This window comes from Oncorhynchus tshawytscha, linkage group LG06 (genome assembly GCF_018296145.1).
Source record: "Oncorhynchus tshawytscha isolate Ot180627B linkage group LG06, Otsh_v2.0, whole genome shotgun sequence".
Taxonomy (NCBI): Eukaryota; Metazoa; Chordata; class Actinopteri; order Salmoniformes; family Salmonidae; genus Oncorhynchus; species Oncorhynchus tshawytscha.
Window position 1 is genome coordinate 7039589 of NC_056434.1, and position 23154 is coordinate 7062742.

General features: G+C 42.5%; 1 protein-coding gene and 1 long non-coding RNA gene across 2 annotated transcripts; both read right to left on the minus strand.

Moving 5' to 3' along the window:
• Nucleotides 1–5890: 5890 nt before the first annotated feature.
• Nucleotides 5891–8878, minus strand: LOC121846653. Its single transcript, XR_006083558.1, has 3 exons — nt 7457–8878; nt 6388–6718; nt 5891–6270 (listed from the first exon to the last, which is right to left on the minus strand). It is a non-coding gene; the product is annotated as an uncharacterized LOC121846653 (long non-coding RNA).
• An 8450-nt stretch (nt 8879–17328) lies between these two features.
• On the minus strand, nt 17329–22223 carry LOC112251960 (C-type natriuretic peptide 4). The gene is made up of 3 exons (XM_024422819.2): nt 22020–22223; nt 20214–20506; nt 17329–17780 (listed from the first exon to the last, which is right to left on the minus strand). Exons 1-2 carry the CDS (start codon nt 22110–22112, stop codon nt 20237–20239), a joined length of 363 nt encoding a protein of 120 aa, XP_024278587.1. The 5' UTR covers nt 22113–22223; the 3' UTR covers nt 17329–17780; nt 20214–20236.
• Between the last annotated feature and the right edge of the window lie 931 nt (nt 22224–23154).

Consider the following 23154-nt stretch of genomic DNA (forward strand, 5'->3'; position numbering starts at 1 on the left):
TTTGGTAAACATGCCTGCAGTCAGCATGCCAATTGCATGTTCCTTCAAAACTTGACACATCTGTGGCATTGAGTTGTGTGACAAACATCACATTTTAGAGCGGCGTTTTATTGTCCCCGGCACAAGGTGCACCTATGTAATGATCATGCTTTTTAATCAGTTTCTTGATATGCCACACCTGTCAGGTGGATGGATTATCTTGGCAAAGGATAAATGCTCACTAATAGGGATGTAAACAAATTTGTGCACACAATTTGAGAGAAGTAAGCTTTTTGTGCATTTGTAAAATGTCTGGGATCTTTTATTTCAGCAGGGCAGAAATTTGATAAACTGACTTGTTGGAAAGGTGGCATCGTATGACAGTGTCCACACACCCCTTAACTTTTTCAACATTTTGTTGTTACAGCCTGAATTTAAAATGTAGTAAATGTAGATTTTGTATCACTGGCCTACACACAATATCCCACAATGCCAAAGTGGAATTATGTTTTCAAGTTAATTAAAAATGAAAAGCTGAAATGTCTTGAGTCAATAAGTATTCAACCCATTTGTTATGTCAAGCCTAAATAAGCTCAAGAGTAAAAATGTGCTGAATAAGTCACATAATAAGTTGCATTGACTCACTCTGTGTGCAATAATAGTGTTTAACATAATTTTTTCATGACCACCTCATCTCTGTACCCCCCACATACAATTATCTGTAAGGTCCCTCAGTCGAGCAGTTAATTTGAAACACAGATTGAACCACAAAGACCAGGGAGAATTTACAATCCCTCGCAAAGAAGGGTACCTATTGGTACAGTAAGTTGGTAAATAAAACAGATATTGAATATCCCTTTGAGGATGGTGGTTAATTAGTCTTTGGATGGTGTATCAATACATCCAATCACTATAAAAATACAGGCGTCCTTCCTAACTCAGATGCCGGAGAGGAAGGAAACCACTCAGGGATTTCACCGTGAGGCCAATGGTAACTTTGAACAGTTGCAGAGTTTAATAGCTGTGGTAGGAGAAAACTGAGGATGGATCAACAACTGCAAAGAATGTGACAAAGAAATTAATTGTATGTCCTGAATTCAAAGTGTCATGTTTGGGTCAAATCCAACACAACACATCACTGAGTACCACTCTTCATATTTTCAAGCATGTTGGTGGCTGCATCATGTTATGGGTATGATTGACATGGCTGCATCATGTTATGGGTGTACTTGTCATCGGCAAGGACTAGGGAGTTTTGTTTAGGATAAAAAGAAACGGAAAGGATGATTTCCATTCAGTTTGCAATTCACCTCTGTCAATCGAAGAGATTAGAGACTCTGAATTCAATGAAAAAAGGGAAATCACTTGGCCCCGATGGCCTGTCAGTTTAATTCTATAGGCAGTTTTGGGAGTTACTGGTGTTTTCTGTAATGAACTCAGTGATCACTGTTTTAGAGCCTGTGTTCGTAATGGCTGCTCAGTGAAACGACCTGTCCTGATTTGTCATAGACACTTGCTAGAAAACTTGAATGAGCAAGCCTTCCTTCATGACCTGGTCTCTGGTATAGAATCAGCTTGATCCCCTCTGTCGAGGAACACTTGGACCTTTATATTTTCAGTGGTTTCATGCCCCCATGAAGAAAATTAGAATTAAAAACAGGTTCAGTCCCTGGTTCCACCATAATCTGGCAGAGTTACTCCACCTCAAGAATTCCATTTGGTGAAAGTCTTGGCACACACATACTCAGGCTGACTGGCTCTCGTTCAAGCAAATGAGAAATAAGTGCAATCAGGCTGTCTGGAAGGCCAAAGTTAGTTATTTTAAGGAGCAGTTCTCTCTCTTTGGGTCTAACCCCAAGAAGCTCTGGAAAATGGTTTTAAAAACCTGTAGAATAAGCCCTCCTCCTCACAGCTGCCCATGTCCCTTAATGTTGATGATGTGGTTGTTACTGACAAGGAGCACATGGCTGAGCTCTGTAATCACCACTTCATTAAGTCAGGATTCCTATTCGACTCAGCCATGCCTCATTGCCCGTCCAGCATTTCCTTATTTCCCACCCCTTCTAATGTGACTAGCCCCAATGCTCCTCCATCTTTCTCCTATGCCCCGCTACAAAGGTTCTCCCTGCAAGCAGTCACTGAGTCAGATGTGCTAAAGGAGCTCCTGACTTGACCCCAAAAAGCCATCTCAGTCAGATGGTTTAGATAATTTATTCTTCAAAGTTGCAGCCCGTATCATCACCAAGCCTATCCCTGACCTTTTTAACCTCTCTCCCCTCTCTGGGGAGGTTCCCATTGCTTGGAAGGCAGCCACGGTTTGTCCTTTTATTTAAAAGGGGAGATCAAGTTGATCCTAACTCTTATAGGCCAATTTCTATTTTGCCCTGTTTATCAAAAGTGTTGGATAAACTTGCCAATAATCAACTGACTGGCTTTCTTGATGACTATAGTATTCTCTCTGGTCTCCAATCTGGTTTCCACTCAGGTTATGGATGTGTCACTGCAACTTTAAAGGTCCTAAATTATGTCACCGTTGGCATTGATTCTAAGCAATGTTGTGCTGCTATTTTAACTGACTTGGCCAAAGCTTTTGATACAGTAGACCATTCCATTCTTGAAGGTCGGCTAAGGAGTATTGGTGTCCCTGAGGGGTCTTTGGCCTGGTTTGCTAACTACCTCTCTCATAGAGTGCAGTGTATAAAGTCAGAACATCTGCTGTCTCAGCCACTGCCTGTCACAAAGAGAGTACCCCAAGGCTCGATCCTGAACACCTCCAAAACCAAGGTAATGTGGTTTGGTAAGAAGAATGCCCCTCTCCCCACCGGTGTGATTACTACCTCTGAGGGTTTAGAGCTTGAGGTAGTCACCTCATACAAGTACTTGGGAGTATGGCTAGACGGTACACTGTCCTTCTCTCAGCACATATCCAAGCTGCAGGCTAAAGTTAACTCTAGACTTGGTTTCCTCTATCGTAATCACTCCTCTTTCACCCCAGCTGCCAAACGAACCCTGATTCAGATGACCATCCTACCCATGCTAAATTACGGAGATGCAATTTCTAGATCGGCAGGTCAGGGTGCTCTCAAGCTGCTAGATGTTCTTCACCATTCGGCCATCAGATATGCCACCAATGCTTCACTAAACTCTATACTCCTCTGTAAACTGGCCATCTCTGTATACCCACCGCAAGACCCACTGGTTGATGCTTATTTATTTCACCTTTATTTAACCAGGTAGGCTAGTTGAGAACAAGTTCTCATTTACAACTGCGACCTGGCCAAGATAAAGCATAGCAGTGTGAACAGACAATACAGAGTTACACATGGAGTAAACAATTAACAAGTCAATAACACAGTAGAAAAAAAAAGAGAAAAAAAAGAGTCCATATACATAGTGTGCAAAGGCATGAGGAGGTAGGCGAATGATTACAATTTAGCAGATTAACACTGGAGTGATAAATGATCAGATGGTCATGTACAGGTAGAGATACTGGTGTGCAAAAGAGCAGAAAAGTAAATAAATATAAACAGTATGGGGATGAGGTAGGTAAATTGGGTGGGCTATTTACCGATAGACTATGCTGCTCAGATAGCAGATGTTTGAAGTTGGTGAGGGAGATAAAAGTCTCCAACTTCAGCGATTTTTGCAATTCGTTCCAGTCACAGGCAGCAGAGAACTGGAAGGAAAGGCGGCCAAAGGAGCAGTTGGAACCCCTTAAGTCTTCACTCCCTCCAATCTGAGATATCTACTGCAGCCCTCATCCTCCACATACAACACCTGTTCACTCCTCCCTATCTGAGATATCTACTGCAGCCCTCATCCTCCACATACAACACCTGTTCTGCCAGTCACATTAAGTGGGTTGAGTCACGGACGTGATCTTCCTGTCTGGGTTGGCACCCCCCCTTGGGTTGTGCCGTGGCGGAGATCTTTGTGGGCTATACTCGGCCTTGTCTCAGGATGGTAACCTACACCTGCATTGCTTGCTGTTTGGGGTTTTAGGCTGGGTTTCTGTACAGCACTTTGAGATATCAGCTGGTGTAAGAAGGGCTATATAAATACATTTGATTTGATTCTGATAAAGGTCCCCAAAGCACACACATCCCTGGGTCACTCCTCTTTTCAGTTCGCTGCATCTAGTGACTGGAACGAGCTGCAAAAAAACACTCAAACTGGACAGTTTTATCTCCATCTATTCATTCAAAGACTCAATCATAGACTCTTACTGACAGTTGTGGCTGCTTGTCTTGATGTATTGTTGTCTCTACCTTCTTGCCTTTGTATTGCTACCATGTTGTTGTCGTGTGGTGTTGCTACCATGCTATGTTGTTGTCTTAGGTCTCAATTTATGTAGTGTTGTGGTGTCGCCCTTGTCGTGGTGTGCGTTTTGTCCTATATATATATATATATATATATATATATATATATACACTGCTCAAAAAAATAAAGGGAACACTTAAACAACACAATGTAACTCCAAGTCAATCACACTTCTGTGAAATCAAACTGTCCACTTAGGAAGCAACACTGATTGACAATAAATTTCACATGCTGTTGTGCAAATGGAATAGACAACAGGTGGAAATGATAGGCAAATAGCAAGACACCCCCAATAAAGGAGTGGTTCTGCAGGTGGTGACCACATACCACTTCTCAGTTCCTATGCTTCCTGGCTGATGTTTTGGTCACTTTTGAATGCTGGCGGTGCTTTCACTCTAGTGGTAGCATGAGACGGAGTCTACAACCAACACAAGTGGCTCAGGTAGTGCAGCTCATCCAGGATGTCACATCAATGTGAGCTGTGGCAAGAAGGTTTGCTGTGTCTGTCAGCGTAGTGTCCAGAGCATGGAGGCGTTACCAGGAGACAGACCAGTACATCAGGAGACATGGAGGAGGCCGTAGGAGCAGGACCGCTACCTCCGCCTTTGTGCAAGGGGGAGCAGGAGGAGCAAAATGACCTCCAGCAGGCCATAAATGTGCATGTGTCTGCTCAAACGGTCAGAAACAGACTCCATGAGGGTGGTATGAGGGCCCGACGTCCACAGGTGGGGGTTGTGCTTACAGCCCAACACCGTGCAGGACGTTTGGCATTTGCCAGAGAACACCAAGATTGGCAAATTCGCCACTGGCGCCCTGTGCTCTTCACAGATGAAAGCAGGTTCACACTGAGCACATGTGACAGACGTGACATAGTCTGGAGACGCCGAGGAGAACGTTCTGCTGCCTGCGACATCCTCCAGCATAACCGGTTTGGCGGTGGGTCAGTCATGGTGTGGGGTGGCATTTCTTTGGGGGGCCGCACAGCCCTCCATGTGCTCGCCAGAGGTAGCCTGACTGCCATTAGGTACCGAGATGAGATCCTCAGACCCCTTGTGAGACCATATGCTGGTGCGGTTGGCCCTGGGTTCCTCCTAATGCAAGGCAATGCTAGACCTCATGTGGCTGGAGTGTGTCAGCAGTTCCTGCAAGAGGAAGGCATTGATGCTATGGACTGGCCTGCCCGTTCCCCAGACCTGAATCCAATTGAGCACATCTGGGACATCATGTCTCGCTCCATGCCATATTTGCACCACAGACTGTCCAGGAGTAGGCGGATGCTTTAGTCCAGGTCTGGGAGGAGATCCCTCAGGAGACCATCCGCCACCTCATCAGGAGCATGCCCAGGCGTTGTAGGGAGTTCATACAGGCACGTGGAGGCCACACACACTACTGAGCCTCATTTTGACTTGTTTTAAGGACATTACATCAAAGTTGGATCAGCCTTTTTGTGTGATTTTGTTGTCAGCACATTCAACTATGTAAAGAAAAAAGTATTTAATAAGAATATTTCATTCATTCAGATCTAGGATGTGTTATTTTAGTGTTCCCTTTATTTAAAAAAAATCCCAGCCCCGTCCCCACAGGTGGCCTTTTGCCTTTTGGTAGGCCGTCATTGTAAATAAGAATCTGTTCTTAACTGACTTGCCTAGTTAAATAAAATAAATAAATATGACAGGGGCATTATATAGCAGTACTGTATTAATCCCGAAGGGTACAGTCATGTGACAGGGGCATTATATAGCAGTACTGTATTAATCCCGAAGGGTACAGTCATGTGACAGGGGCATTATATAGCAGTACTGTATTAATCCCGAAGGGTACAGTCATGTGACAGGGGCATTATATAGCATTACTGTATTAATACCCATGGCTCACCACTGAGCTAAAGGACAAGGCTTGGTTTGTCGTGCTAGTCGTTCTGTTGTTGGTCCAGGCGTTTTGTTGTCCAAAGGGCGATGCGGAGCTGGGTGTCTGTGAGAGGAGGGAGAAAAATCACTGAGAAAGTGAAAAGACGAAATATGTTAATAAATATTGTTTTGTGGTCATTTTCTCTTTATGTTGCCTAACTACACACCAGAGAGCACCAACCTTCGTTTTAGCAATAGCAATCCTGTGTAATCCACTCTGATGTACCTAGTTGTTGAAGTGTTGCAGGAGTCCATCACACACTGTGTTTACATTATAGCTCCCATCCTCTCTGGAAGTGGCACTGCAGGCTGCTGAAATGCTGCATTCGCATTCGGAGAGGGACACAAAGGCGGAACAATGCATCATGTCTCTCCCACAAATAGTACTCAGCCCTTTTGCAGAGGACCTGGAAAGTCTCTGCCGACATGCAGGAGTTATCGAACCATTGTGGGTCTGAAAATTGTGCAACAGGGTCCAGACAGTGGGCCTGCGGTTCAGCAACGTGATAGATCTGAAACACATATTTACAGATCGTTTCTATAACTTCATGGTATTGTAATAGTATTTTGTCTGCGGTTGGTACTTTATCCCACACCCACACCCACAGAGCTCCTGAGAGCAGTGACCATCCAGATGGCCTCTGCTGATCAGACAGTCTGGACCCAGGGAATCAATAGAATGTAAACTGGCCACTCCAGTCAATGAAGGGACACACATCAACTCACCACAGAATAGGTGGAGATAAAACATAGTTGATTCATTATCATCTGACTAGGTCAGGAAGTGTTTCGAACAATAACAATGCTCAGCTAAAGTACTCTTGAAGTATTGAATGAGAATAGCTAGCTATTACACTTGCAAATGGTGCAGTCTGCAATATTACTCATGCAGTATGTCATGTATGATGTAACGTTAGGCCTAGGTTTGTACTGGATCTAACTTAAAACAAAAGATAAACATGATGTAGTTAGCTTGCTAAACATAGTACAATGTATATCACACCAGCATACTGCAGAGTAATACCGTATTGCAGGACTGACCCTTATCGCAAAGCAACTGTCCTCTTTCAAAATACGTTTTCAACAATTCATGAAGACAGATGGAGCTTCTCTTTCAACCGGCTGAAGCAACCCTTTTCTCGCATGATTATACATTGTGTATTTCTTCTTCTCCTCTATAGTCTGTTCAGTCTCCATTGCTGCCCACCAATGAAAGAAGGATGGCACAAATTTGTTCGGCTGACTCTTACCAGCACATCTCCCTTCTCCACACTTAATGCCAGTCACCGAAGATCACAACAATATCGCTGTCGAATGTTGCCGTCTTAAAATAGTCACTAGCAGTTTTCACCCCGCAAATTAAACCTAATCCTGTTTCCAGTTCCACAGCAATTGGAAAAACAACCAAGAATCAACAAGGCTAGTTCGTGTTGGTTCCTGTTTCTTTCAAACGCACGGTTTGGTTCCTCTTGTGGAATTGTGACATTTTAGACTGCTTAAGTGCATTTTATCCTGAACCCATCCTACTGGGGTAAAGGAATAGGGACTCCATGCACCACAGCAGGAGGCGTGCAGCTTAAGTGCATTTTATCCTGAACCCATCCTACTGGGGTAAAGGAATAGGGACTCCATGCACCACAGCAGGAGGCGTGCAGCTTAAGTGCATTTTATCCTGAACCCATCCTACTGGGGTAAAGGAATAGGGACTCCATGCACCACAGCAGGAGGCGTGCATGTAGCCTAGTTGTTAGAGCATTGGACTTGTAACCGAAAGTTTGCAAGATTGAATCCCTAAACTGACAAGGTAAAAATCTGTCAGTTCTGCCCCTGAACAAAGCAGTTAATGCACTGTTATTTGGCAGTCATCGAAAATAAGAATTTGTTCTTAACTGACTTGCATAGTTAAAAAAAGGTTAACAATAAAATAAAAAATGCTTTGAAAACATGCCTGGGCTTTAGACTGGCGTACTGTATTTGGGGCAAAAATGTTTAGGGACGCCTGGGTTTTTAGATCTTGGTGAAAGCAGAGGTTTCATGTAAAAGGGGCTCTGTATGACAAGGTATGTGTCTGTGGATGTTATGGCGCCATACTACTGTGACAAAAAAAATAAGAAAAGGGAGAAAAAAATGTTTTCAGGCTTGTGGAAAGGTGGGTTGCATGCATTCTGGTCAAACGTAAAGTCTCCTGAGATAGGAGCTCTGCGATTGAATGGGTGAATAAATTTGATTTGATTTGTTGACTTTGTGTAGTTGAAAACACAAAAATGTAACAAATCGGCTCAAGAAAGAGGTTGTCTTAAACACAGGTCTAGGATCAGATGATCCATTAGGTGGGTGAACAAATATTTGACCCTTTATCGGTAGTTAGTGTTAACTTATACTAACATGTCCCAGCTCTGGGATGTTCCTACATTGCTGAGGCTTGTCTACTTATTGACTAGAGATGCTATTCCATCATCAATACATATTTTCTTCCACCAACGGCCCATACATTATTGTTTAAAATTTTGGAAAATTGATGGAATAGCATCACTTTTCAACATACAACAACCTGGCAACCCCATCAGTTGAGACTTCAGATCCGTTTCGAAATCCTCTGGCTGAAAGTGCTGGCTACAAATACAGACATTTTGCTATTTCTCCATCAACTGAATCCATCTCCAACGGGGCGGTACTACGTCCTGAAATACGCTATGATTTCTGGATATTGTCATTTGCTGACAAGGATGCGCTACCTTCAGATTAATAATGGGAATTGATGGGAAATGATGTAAAATATATCACTAGCCACTTTAAACAATGCTACCTAATATAATGTTACATACCCTACATTATTCATCTCATATGCATACGTATATACTGTACTCTATATCATCTACTGCATCCTTATGTAATACATGTATCACTAGCCACTTTAACTATGCCACTTTGTTTACGTACTCATCTCATATGTATATACTGTACTCGATACCATCTACTGTATCTTGCCTATGCTGCTCTGTACCATCACTCATTCATATATCTTTATGTACATATTCTTTATCCCCTACACTGTGTATAAGACAGTAGTTTTGGAATTGTTAGTTAGATTACTTGTTGGTTATTACTGCATTGTCGGAACTAGAAGCACAAGCATTTCGCTACACTCGCATTAACATCTGCTAACCATGTGTATGTGACAAATAAAATTTGATTTGGTACCGGTACCCCCTGTATATATCCTTGTTATTGTTATTTTATTGTGTTACTTTTTCATTCTTTTTTTACTTTAGTTTATTTGGAAATGATTTCTTAAATCTTATTTTGAACTTCCCCGTTGGTCAAGGGCTTGTAAGTAAGCATTTCACGGTAAGGTCTACATGTTGTATTCGGCACGTGACAAATAAAGTATGATTTGACGATGATCTTGACACCCGCTTTAGTAATACAGAGCCTGTACACCCATTGGATGAAAGCTTTCAGCCTGGAATAAGCTGAATCTCAACATCATCTGACTCGGAAACAAATTAGGACAGCCAAAGGTATTTGTAAAAAGTGCAATACCCCCTTGAGAATTAAAAACCCCGAAATCACCAATACACTTAACTGTCTACAAGCTGAGTGCTCCTCAAACTTATCACACCCTTGCAGTCAGTTCTTTGGCATGATGGAGAGGTGCTGTTAGTACACTATTGTTGGCAGTACTTGTCTACTTAAGACAACAATCAACTAGACTGTCTACAGGTCAAGGCCCCCCCTCAACCTTTTCACACCTTCGCCAACAGCTCATCTCAAGGCCCGATCAATGACTCTGAGTCACTGAACAAAACACATACCAGTCTACTGTACACTTTTTCATTTTACAGGTGAACATCCAATCCAATTGTATTGGTTGCAGAAACACATATTTAACAGATGTACTTGCAGGTGTAGCAAAATGCTTGTGTTCCTAGCTCCAACGGTGCAGTAATATCTAACAATACACACTAATCTAAAAGTAAAAGAATGGGAATGAAGAAATTTAGGAATATTAGGACGAGCAATGCCGGAGTCTGGAGTATAAAGATACAGTGCATTGGGAAAGTATTCAGACCCCTTGACTTTTTCCACATTTTGTTACGTTACAGCCTCATTCTAAAATGGATTAAATACAAACAATTCCCCATAATGACATCCCAATACCCCATAATGACATCACAATACACCATAATGACATCACAATACCCCATAATGACAAAGTGCTGGGTGCCATGGGGGTTACCGGAACTCATCTTACCTCTTACCTCTTGTTTGTTTTACTCCAAGTGTAACTCTGTGTTGTTGTTTGTGTCAAACTGCTTTGCTTTATCTTGGCCAGGTCGCAGTTCCAAATGAGGACTTGTTCTCAACTAGCCTACCTGGTTAAATAAAGGTGAAATAAAAATAAACCTCTTAAACCAAGTGAGGCTCATTTCGACAACAGTACCCCCAGGTGGCACTGCCAATAGGGGTACATCACTGATCGCCAGAGCCCTTGTACCCGAAGTGGGACGGGCTTTAGGCAAACCTTGTAACACAAACACATTTTTTTCCTACCCCAAGTTCCACAGTGTTCACGAGTGTCAAAAGTGTTGTTTGTCCCGCATGTGAGTTGGATGAAAAGTGTCCCTTCTCCACATTCAGACACACATATGTCAAGAGTGGTGAAAATGGAAAAATAACCAATCTCTCCAAGTCCACAAGGTGGCATCCCACCCCTACGAATGGCACTTCAGGGTATCTCACAGCCTAAGTCGGTCGCTTCGGATGTCCCTGTCAGGTCTATGGGCCATGGCCATGTGATGGGACCCTGATATTGTCAGGGGGCTCTAATGGGCTGAGTTGTATCCCACAAGGTGATCATGACAGATACATCCCTCTGAGGGTAGGGGTACACTGTACCAAGGCAACTCGATTCGGGGGGTATGGACATAGGTACAAAGAGCACTGCATATCAATTACCTGGAACTCCTAATGGTGTATCGGCCCTCAGCCACTTCCCCCACCAGTTTCCCAGTCCCTGCCGATGAAAAACATCCTCACAGCATGATGCTGCCACCACCATGCTTCACTGTGGGGATGTTTTTCATCGGCAGCGACAGGGAAACTGGTCAGAATTGAAGGAATGATGGATGGCGCTAAATACAGGGAAATTCTTGAGGGAAACCAGTTTCAGTCTTCCAGAGATTTGAGACTGGAATGGAGGTTCACCTTCTAGCAGGACAATGACCCTAAATGTGTTGGAATGGCCAAGTCAAAGCCCAGACCTCAATCCAATTGAGAATCTGTGGTATGACTTAAAGATTGCTGTACACCAGCAGGAACCCATCCAACTTGAAGGAGCTGGAGCAGTTTTGCTTGAAGAATGGGCAAAAATCCCAGTGGCTAGATGTGCCAAGCTTATAGAGACGTACCCCAAGAGACTTGCAGCTGTAATTGCTGCAGAATGTGGCTCTACAAAGTATTGGCTTTGGGGGCGTGAGTTCTGTTTTTTTGTCTTATTTCTTGTTTGTTTCACAATAAAAATGATTTAGCATCTTCAAAGTGGTAGACATGTTGTGTAAATCAAAAGATACAAACCCCCAAAAATTCATTTTAATTCCAGGTTGTAAGGCAACAAAATATGAAAAATGCCAAGGGGGGGTGAATATTTTCGCAAGCCACTGTAGGTCCTGGATGGCAGGAAGCTTGGCCCAAGTGATGTACTGGGCTGTAGGCACAACCCTCTGTAGCACCTTGCGGTCGGATGCCGAGCATTTGCCATACCAGGCGGTGATCCTATTGCAATACAACCAGATTGACCTTCACTCCTCACCCACCCACCCACTCACTCCTCCTCTACTCCTCCCTCTTCCCGCACGCCCCATCCCTTACTTTTCCCACACTCCTCCCCCTAAACTGTTACATTTCCTCAGTACAAGACAGGAAATTCTAAACTGATGGTTTTGGCTCCCACACTGTTGAGTGGCCCTGTATATACAGCAGCTTACAGTGCCTTTGAAAAGTATTCAGACCCCTTGACTTTTTCCACATTTTGTTACGTTACAGCCTTATTCTAAAATGGATTAAATTGTTTTTTCTTTCAGGGCCTCCCTGAGTGGCGCAGTGGTCTAAAGCACTGCATCGTAGTGCTAGGTGTGCCACTAGAGAACCTGGTTCGAGTCCAGGCTCTGACCGGGAGACCCATGGGGAGGTGCACAGTTGTCCGGGTTAGGGGAGGGCTTGGCCGGCCAGCCGCGATGTTACTGTCCCATTGTGCACTAGCAACTCCTGTGGCGAGCTGGGCGCAATGCACGCTGACATGGTTGCCAGGTGTACAGTGTTTCCTGCCGGGATGTTACTGTCCCATTGTGCACACTAGCAACTCCTGTGGCGGGCTGGGCGCAATGCACGCTGACATGGTTGCCAGATGTACGGTGTTTCCTCTGGCTGGCACTGTGTCAAGAAGAAGTGGTCAGGGATGCAAACTGCTGAGGGCCCAAAAAGGTGACACTTTTTTTGTTGTTGCACCGAAACATACAAAACAGTGACCCTCAGCAGGTATATACCCCCCCCCCCTAGAGGGAAATGCAGATTTTAACTAATTAAACAACAAAAGAAAATGATCGACATGATTAGTCTCTGTGTGTAAAATAAAAAGTGGTTAATGTGAACCTAAACTCACAGCTAAAAAAATTTTAAAAAAGCAATCTAATGTAATTTGTTGCCTAGACTTTACTGCAAATGACATTCAAGTCTTGAGAAAAAAAAACAATACACTAATATTGCAGTTAGCCATGACAGCCTTTATAATAGAACGCTGTGACCACAAACATAAATATTGCACTTGGGGAAAAAAAAATATCTTAAAGTAGAAATAGAATTAAACAAACAGGCATTCTACTGTTGCTCTATTATAGTGGCCACTATAGACATCTATCAAGTGCACAAGACTACATGTGTGCAAAAATAACATTCAATAAGTTTAAAAAATTATAATCCCCTAGAGGTCGACCGATTAATCGGAATGGCCGATTAATTAGGGCCGATTTCAAGTTTTCATAACAATCGGAAATCTGTATTTTTGGGCGCTGATTTGTTTTTTTCTATATATTTTTTATACCTTTATTTAACTAGGCAAGTCAGTTAAGAACACATTCTTATTTTCAGGTTTCCTCCAGACGTGATGCTTGGCATTCAGGCCAAAGAGTTCAATCTTGGTTTCATCAGACCAGAGAATCTTGTTTCTCATGGTCTGAGAGTCCTTTAGGTGCCTTTTGGCAAATTCAAAACATGTGCGTTTTACTGAGGAGTGGCTTCTGTCTGGCCACTCTACCATAAAGGCCTGATTGGTGCTGCAGAGATGGTTGTTCTTCTGGAAGTTTCTCCCATCTCCACAGAGAAACTCTAGAGCTCTGTCAGAGTGACCATCGTTTTCTTGGTCACCTCCCTAACCAAGGCCCTTCTCCCCTGATTGCTCAGTTTGGCCAGGTGGCCAGCTCTAGGAAGGGCCTTGCTGGTTCCAAACTTTTTCCATTTAAGAATGATGGAGGCCACTGCTTCGTAGGTACAGTAATAGTGACTGAAATGAGTAAAACTGAAATATAGAATGAAAATAACAATGCGTATGACTGAATACTAGGCTTCATTGTATTTGTATACATGTTCATAAACACAGAAATATGCAGCATTATGCATTAAATCGGAAGTAAATAATTCTCCAAAACATGACAAGATCAAATGCACTGAACATATATCCATGTGGCTATCAAGATTCATAAATATCAATAAAACAATAAACTGTACAAAATATCATCATGAATTGAATGTCAAATATGTTATGATTAATTTTACTTACAGACAATGCTTCTACAAAATGATAGCAAGAAGGATGGAGTATAATAACGTCTGCAGCTCCACACAGTGACTTTCACCATTTCGGAACGTAAACAATTCTTCTTCTACAAGGTTCAGCACCTTAAACGAACAACACACCTCGACACAGGACAGTGGCCCCCAAGTGGTCAACAATTGGAATTACATGATCGCCTAAAGGAACTCAAACCCAACTACAGGGGCCAGAACAGTATTTGTTTATTATACTGTATCTAATAGATTTACTAAAATAAAATAAAATAAAAAATGTTTTTGCTTTATCATTATGGGGTATTTGTGTGCAGATTGCTGAGGATTTTTATTTATTTAATCAAATTTAGAATAAGGCTGTAACATAACAAAATGTGGAAAGAGTCAAGGGGTCTGAATTATTTCCGAAGGCACTGTACGTACTTTCTCGTGTTCTTCTTATTTCAATTTCTTGTGTGTTTTTGTTCTACTTTGTAGTGTAATATTTGTATTACTGGTATTGATTACTGCATTGTTGGGTTTAGAGCTTGCAAAAGAGGCATTTCAATGTACTTGTGCACGTGACAATAAAACTGGAAACTTGGATAAGGTGTCATTACAGACACCTATGAGTCAGGTTGAGTCACAATTAGGTTTGAGTCACAGTTAGGCTGAGTCACAGTTAGGCTGAGTCACAATTAGGCTGAGTCACAATTAGGCTGAGTCACAATTAGGCTGAGTCACAATTAGGCTGAGTCACAATTAGGGTGTCACAATTAGGTTGTTCTTGCCCTAGAAACTACTCAAAGAACAGATGGCTGATTAGAATACAGTAAACTGGTGTCCTAGATTTATATTACACAACCCCAATGACCATCCACCAACATATTATTCTTCTGAGTGGAGAAATTAAATGCATTAGGTCTTACAATTTCCAATACCGCCCTAGAAACAAGACCATGGCAAAGACTGAGGAGCAGCTCATTAAACAAGAATATGATGTCCTTTTCCCATGTATCCCCTTTCCTCTTAGATAGGAACAAATCAAATTAGGGGAGAGCGTCACTCTTACACAGAACCTCCACGCTCCTGTCTTTTCATAGTGACTTCTCTGCAACACATGGATTCCTATGTAGTCTGTAACTAAAAATAAATGGACCATGAGATGAGAGACCATGATGAGATGGGCGGATGGTGTTGATTACATCAAGCATTATGGTAAATACAATAAATTGATCACATGTATTGCTATATATTCTTTGAAGGGCTGTCCATTTTTACATGTTCTATATCATACCCTTAAAATGTTTGTAAAATGACTACCCTGTCTTCCGGCTACCGCATGGGCCTCATATTCTGAAATCACGTCAGTGTTAACCATGTTGCAGGGAGTTAGTTATCCATTTTCAGTGGTCTCTGAGTGCCTTAGCTCAGGCTCACTGGCATACAGCTCATGCACCTGCACAGTTGGGAGAATTCCACATTTATTTTCTCACTGCTGCCCTCTTGTGTTTCAATATCACACTGCTGAACACTTGCCTTTGTTCAAAAATTGTTATTTTTTATTTTATTTTATTTTACCTTTATTTAACCAGGTAGGCCAGTTGAGAACAAGTTCTCATTTGCAACTGCGACCTGGCCAAGATAAAGCATAGCAGTGTGAGCAGACAACACAGAGTTACACATGGAATAAACAATTAACAAGTCAATAACACAGTAGAAAACAAAGGGGGGAGTCTATATATAATGTGTGCAAAAGGCATGAGGAGGTAGGCGAATAATTACAATTTTGCAGATTAACACTGGAGTGATAAATGATCAGATGGTCATGTACAGGTAGAGATATTGGTGTGCAAAAGAGCAAGTAAATAAATAAAAACAGTATGGGGATGAGGTAGGTGAAAATGGGTGGGCTATTTACCAATAGACTATGTACAGCAGCAGCGATCGGTTAGCTGCTCAGATAGCTGATGTTTGAAGTTGGTGAGGGAGATAAGTCTCCAACTTCAGTGATTTTTGCAATTCGTTCCAGTCACAGGCAGCAGAGTACTGGAACGAAAGGCAGCCAAATGAGGTGTTGGCTTTAGGGATGATCAGTGAGATACACCTGCTGGAGCGCGTGCTACGGATGGGTGTTGCCATCGTGACCAGTGAACTGAGATAAGGCGGAGCTTTACCTAGCATGGACTTGTAGATGACCTGGAGCCAGTGGGTCTGGCGACGAATATGTAACGAGGGTCAGCCGACTAGAGCATACAGGTCGCAGTGGTGGGTGGTATAAGGTGCTTTAATGACAAAACGGATGGCACTGTGATAGACTGCATCCAGTTTGCTGAGTAGAGTGTTGGAAGCCATTTTGTAGATGACATCGCCGAAGTCGAGGATCGGAAGGATAGTCAGTTTTACTAGGGTAAGCTTGGCGGCGTGAGTGAAAGGAATAGAAAGCCGACTCTTGATTTGATTTTCGATTGGAGATGTTTGATATGAGTCTGGAAGGAGAGTTTGCAGTCTAGCCAGACACCTAGGTACTTATAGATGTCCACATATTCAAGGTCGGAACCATCCAGGGTGGTGATGCTGGTCAGGCGGGCGGGTGCAGGCAGCGATCGGTTGAAAAGCATGCATTTGGTTTTACTAGCGTTTAAGAGCAGTTGGAGGCCACGGAAGGAGTGTTGTATATGTTTATGTTTATCAAGAGCTGGTTGCAGCGTTGTGTTCAATAAGTACCAAATGGAAGAGAACGGATTGAAATAGGGACTTCCTGGACTTCTCCAATAAGAAATGCTTATTTTCGTTTTTCCACTGTAAAAACTTTTCAAAACGTTAGGTGTCGTGTGCCCTAATGCTCAACATCCAGGTGATTCATACGGATACCTCTGCTGTAGTTGCTCCAATGAATACACACATTCACATGATTGTAAAAAGGAGCTCCCCTGCATACATACGTGATCCTCATGAGGATTAATGAGGATATCCAAGCACTCCAGCATGACATGTTAAAAGCTGTTGCAGCTTAAGAAACAGTTGACTCTGATGATGAAACTGTTGAGAGGAAGCAAGTTATGTATACAGTATCTATATTTGCCATTTGGTCTTGCCTAACAGTTTGTGTTCTTGTATATCTCTGTCCATTCACTTGCCCCTCTTAATAATAAAAAGAGAATTTACAACAGCACTCAATGAAGAGATTTGTTGGCCTATGTAATCGGCTCACTATCACGGAACAAAGCCTCAGCCTCAGACTCCCACTGAAGAGCCCTAGACATGGTTTCCCCATATACAGAAACTGGAGACTCATAAGTGCATGGAATGTTTTTTTTAATAATTTTGAAAACATGTACAACTGTTTAGGACAAAAAAAAAAAAAGGTTACAAACAGAATTGACCTGCAGTTTGCATCCATTTCAAAATGTTGCATAAATAAAACTCATATTTATAAATATCTCTTTTATAAACATATAAATAGTTTTTAAAACATAAATACATTTATGCGGAATGAAAGTACACGAATGTACAGCAGCAGCGACAATATACAGCTTTGCGGTTTCTAGTTTTTCCACCCTTATCCGCCATTTTGTATTGTGTGTTGGTCTTTATGTTATACATATGGATTGGTTTTATCATTGTTGTCTCAGTCCTTGAATATGTTGGTCATGGTGGCTTTTCGTACCAAAAATCGGTCACTTTTTAGGTCATTTTCCTCAGGCGAGGACCAACTTAACCCAAGTTGTCCGAACCCATCGTCTGAATGCTCTGGGAAGAAGAAAGAAGAAAAGACCTGGTTAGATGGGCCTGTTCACAGAAATCTCTAAATAGATATGGACACAAATTATAGCCGATCACCTGTCAGTCTCACTAAAACAAACCCTCTAACTAAACAGTCTCAATGCACACCTCTGCTCCGACCAACCACTGTCCAGACCTTGTCTCACACAATCCTTAATTGACTGCCCAATACTCTGCTCATCTCTCACTTCTCACATTAAAGTTAGTAAAAGGAGGAAGAGAGGTGTCTGCCCAAGAAACATACACACTTAGTCACATACTGTATAGACAGTCTGTGAGCCACAGCGTACGCAAGGCACCACCCCCCCGGCAGGATTTCACTGTTAGCCACACACGACCACATGAAGGCCAAGCACCCCTTAGCGTGATTCACCTGGTTTCCCCATTGCCTCATCCTGCATACCGCCCCTTTAATGTTCTGCTTTTTTTTCTGAGCAAAAGGGAAGGGTTTCCTGGAACATTCCTCCTAGGGTGCTGTGTGTGTGTTACATGTTTTCTGTGAGTGTGTCCATCTACAAAGAGAGGAACCTGCTCGCTCTCTGTAGGTGTTCCTCTTCCTACCTACTAGAGACTGTTTGATGACCTCATAATTGTCCCATAATCCATTCTGCATTACCAAACGGCCTTTGGCCTGACACTGAGATCTTATTGTCAGGCCAAAGGCCATTGATAAAGCAGACTGGATTGTGGGACAATTATGAAGTCATTGATTATGTCCTCATCATGTTCACATATGTCCCATTAGGCCTTCAGCCAACAGCTATGATTACTTATGACGATGTCCTGCAATGCGTATGGACTTCCTAAGGCCAATTTGATCGCTTCCCACAGACTTGGAACATTTTAAGAGGGGATTTGTGATCTCATTCTACAGGGCTTTTGTCCTCAACACAAGGTTCTGTTACAGCATCAGTGGGACACATCGTTATGCCCTCTCCCACTGTCCCACACAGGAAATGCAGATAGCACATAGATGGGCTGCTTGTAAAAGTCCATTTGGAGTTGATTGTTCATGATTTCAATCAAGAAGCAGATGTGTTTGTAGGTCTATCCCGATCCTTCTTCCTAATGCAGTCTTAATCAGATGTGTTTGTATTAGTCAGTAGGCCTAAACCAAAAGGATTAGTCTGTAGGATTTATCCCTACTCAGAATTTTGAGGTCAGGCATGTGTCGTGCACAGGTAAGAGTCTACCTGTGCCGAGCACCTGTCGCTTTGCCCTCCCACACGCCAAGTGCCCTTATTGGTGGTGGAATAATATTTTTTTTTGTATTCAGTTTTGTCTGTTGTACTGCCCGCAATTAGTCGGACGTCGTCAAGTTTGCCACCCATACCCGTCCGTTGGTGGCCTGCCCTGTACGGAGCTCGCATGCCCAGAATCCAAACATGCATGGCTTGAGATGCGGTGACCGGTCGATCGTGTGTAGCTAGCTACTTAGTTTAAATATCAACAATACTGCCACAGCAGCATAACATTTGATTGACACTGAACACTTGATTTACATAATCATCAATATTGGATCTGGTTGGCTGCTACGCGACACAGAGAGCGGCAGAAAGACAAAGCGAGGAGCCGCTGCATCTACGACCTTCCCATCCAACTCCATCCCTTCTGTCAGGAGTTGCACATGTGTCAGTGCAGCAGCGGCAGCACAGGTAGTCTGGACTCTAGCTTACAAGCCACTATGAGTTAAAATAGCATGAACACTAGGCTATATTATCAAGTCGGTATCTAACCATTTGAGAGCATTGAAGATAAGTCACAACATTCTTTAGCATAGGCCTATTTATTTCCGCAACAACACACTCGTAACAAATGCACGGTAGTTACAGTGCCTCCTAAACGCACGATTTACATCGGCAAGAGGGTGGGCTATCAGCGGATCATTGACGAATGTAACTCTGCTAGTGAGCTAGCTTGATTTTTTATGAATGTCGAGAAATGAATGATGAACGTATTTTTATTTTATTTTGAGGACCTGCCCCCTGAAAGGTCTTTGCACCTTCCAGGTTGAGAAATTGCAACATGTTGCCAGTCTGACGTGCTCACAGGGGGCCACATCATCACCTCCACGAGCATACATTTATTCTTTAAATAAAGGTTAAAAAAAACAAAAAAACATGGGTATTTACTGCAAACTGTTCAACGCTTTTACAGTCTGTAGTCTATGGGTGATTCATCTGAAATTCTCACAGGAGTTACATTGGGGAGTTTGTAGTAGGCCCATAGAACGGTCCTCAAATTAGGTTGTTTTCCAATGGTCTTTAAAATATATATATCATTCGCCTTTTTGTCTCCCATCCTAAAGTGGTGGTGATGTACGTTCCTCCTGATTTAATCACATGATGTGCAATTGCGCATGGAGAAAGGGAGATAGCGTGAGAGGTTAGGTTTACTTACCAACAAGTCGTGATATGCCTTCTCTAACAGCCCATGCCGCTAATGGTGCCTATCCTGTCCATTTTGTGTCCGAAGCAGCCGCTCCGGGCCGCGGACCCTTTCTTGGTGTTTGATTTGTGTCTCCGTGCGCTGGGCTGGTCGTTCAGCAGTCGCGCCCACATGGCCTTGGCGCGAGTGTCCATGCGCAGGTCTCGCAGCAAGCGTACCCGGGAGCGCACTTTTTCCAGCCTCTGCTCTCTCTCGTCCGACGCCATGAACTCCGACAGTTCCTCCCCCAGCAAACTTCTGAGAGACTGGGATACAGAAACAAGAGACACCCGCTTTAGATAATACATTCTCCATGGAAACGACTTGTGTAAGCACCTGTCAGCAGATTGCGCATCTGGGAATGATTCTGATTAACGACAAATATGCGTATTCGGGACATCAATTGCCTACTTCGGCAAGCAGTAAACTCACTATCCTGCACTTTTCCCAACACTTTGTTTTCAACTGCCCTTGTAAATGTATTTATGTTCCATATGAAACCTTTGCTCAATTATAGGCTACATCTAGTAATGTCAGTGCTGTCTACACTTGACTCGCTTCGGGAAGAACCAAAAGACAGTAGCTACACGACGAGTTCTGACCTAAATTAGCTACTGAATAGAAATCTTATAAAATGCTGCAATTAATTGGCCCGTCCTTTGAAACCAAATCCTGAATTTGTGTGTGGTCATGGGCTACAGTTGCGCTTTAACACATGGGAAACGGTGTGTAGCCTTTCTAATTGCACATTCGTTGAATAAAGCGATAAACACTGGTCAGAAATGAGTCTCCCAGTCCCGGGGATTATCGGATGCAGCTGGAGAGACAGGTGCGCATGCAGTAGAATACCCACTCGCGCAGACGTCAGTTCAACGTCTTGTTTTGATTTACATTTGGTTGAGTTGTCAACTAACTTGAATTCAACGTGATTTGTTTTTTTTTAACCATGTCGTTCTATTCAGGTTTACAGTTGGGTAAAACAATTACTAAAATTGTCTTACATTGATTACTTTTTGCAAATCCAATCAGTTTTTAACGTTGATTAAAGGACATAATGCTTTTTATTGTTTAATTATTTGCTCTATGAGTCTCTTGATGGCAGATGCGCCTTTTCAACGGGTGGGAAAGGGATGTTATCTGGTTTAAAAAACACGTTTTCAAAGATATGTAAAATTGACTTAGTAGCCTATTGAAGGCAACCAATATGTATGTTACATGTAGGACGCGCAAAAGCTCATTTGGGTAGTCTACATGTAAAGGTCACTGTGTCCTCGTATCCTATGTCCACTCGAGCGCTTCTCAAGACGCGCGCTTGGGTACCAGCATGAATATAGTCAACCTTATGCAATTAAGTAGCCTAAGTGGCTGTAGTTTCGCCGTTGAACACAGTATCTATCCATATATCGCCCTGGTCGTTTTAAAAATAAATAAAAAAGCAAGCCTTTCCTTCCAGTAATAGCCTAAGCGTACGTTAATTAAGAAAGATACAAACCCCCCATCTTCAATATGAGCGGTGTAATGTAAATGCAATGGTCTTAGTATAGTATAGGTTATATATATATATATATATATATATGATACATGGCCATTGATAGTATGCATACCAATATATACATTCCCAGTAGTCTATACACTTGCATCAGTTGTTGATGCTATTTGGGGAACCGTAATGTGAATAATATTAGTTAGCCTATAGCTGCGCACCATGCAAATATATTTCTCCAAATAATCGCATTCCGCTCACAAATTACAGCGCGCACATCAATGAAGTGACCTCACCTTCTGTTGCGCCGGTGTCAGAGGCTTCGCCCCTGTCCGCAGTGAAAGCAGGGTGATCATAAGTCCACATGCCACCAAATGTGAGATGTTCATTCTGACAAGTTTTTTGTTGTAAAGGATTCCTCTTTGGCGAAGTTCAGTATACGATAAATGATATTGGTTCTCTGTCTCTGCGTCGGTCTTTACTCCAAGCTTCCCAAGTGCTACTCTAACTCTACGAATTACTACTCACGGCTTTATAGCCGGCCGCTGGTGATGTCATGACAACCTGCGTAATGGTCTTCCTTCCCCCTCCCTCTTGTACCTTGCCAATTTCGTTTTTTTTTCTTCTGCATAGACCTACCTGCGTAATCTATTGAGGAGCGCGTCATGCTAAATTATGAATTAAAATTATATCTACACCGGTCATTATGGCTTAAATTAATTAAATAAAACAAAAAAACGATTACATTACTGTTTCACCATGCACCACTACGACTGGTTTGCCACCAAAACAATACTTAATTGCTTTGCTTGAAAAGGAGAAATGATATGTAATTCACAAGTGTAGCAGTGTGGCATTGACAGACACATGATACTCTATTAAAATGCCAACCACCCACCGCGAGGAAATGAGTTTGGACAATGAGTTCCAAAGAAATCAAGACCTGACTTGTTAAATGCAACAGATTTTGTGGGGAATGATAAGCCCACTCATTAACGCAGAATAATGGAGGGGGGTTATCAAACACCATTCCAAAAGATGTACTGTCTTGGTAAATAAATGTGTATTTTTGTTTGGAATTATGTATTCGTTAGTCAGCTGTATTTTCTATTGATATACATGAAGTCGTAATAACAAATAGGCCTATTGAGCCTGTGCACCAACATGTGAAAAAAATAATGAATAATGCGTAACTTTAAAACACGAGTGTCTAAAACTTGAATTCAAAAGATCTAGGCAATTACAACGGCTCCAACCTCCTTGTAAATGAGATTGAAACTGAACTTTGGGGGGTTGCGCGTCGTGTGGACCTGCTGTAGAAATGTAGCCTAATATGCGCTCTCTGATAGGCTGTTTCCTTGGTTATTGTCAGTAATTGGTAGATATTAGACGATACTGATGCTCATTTACTTTATATCAATGCATCCATTT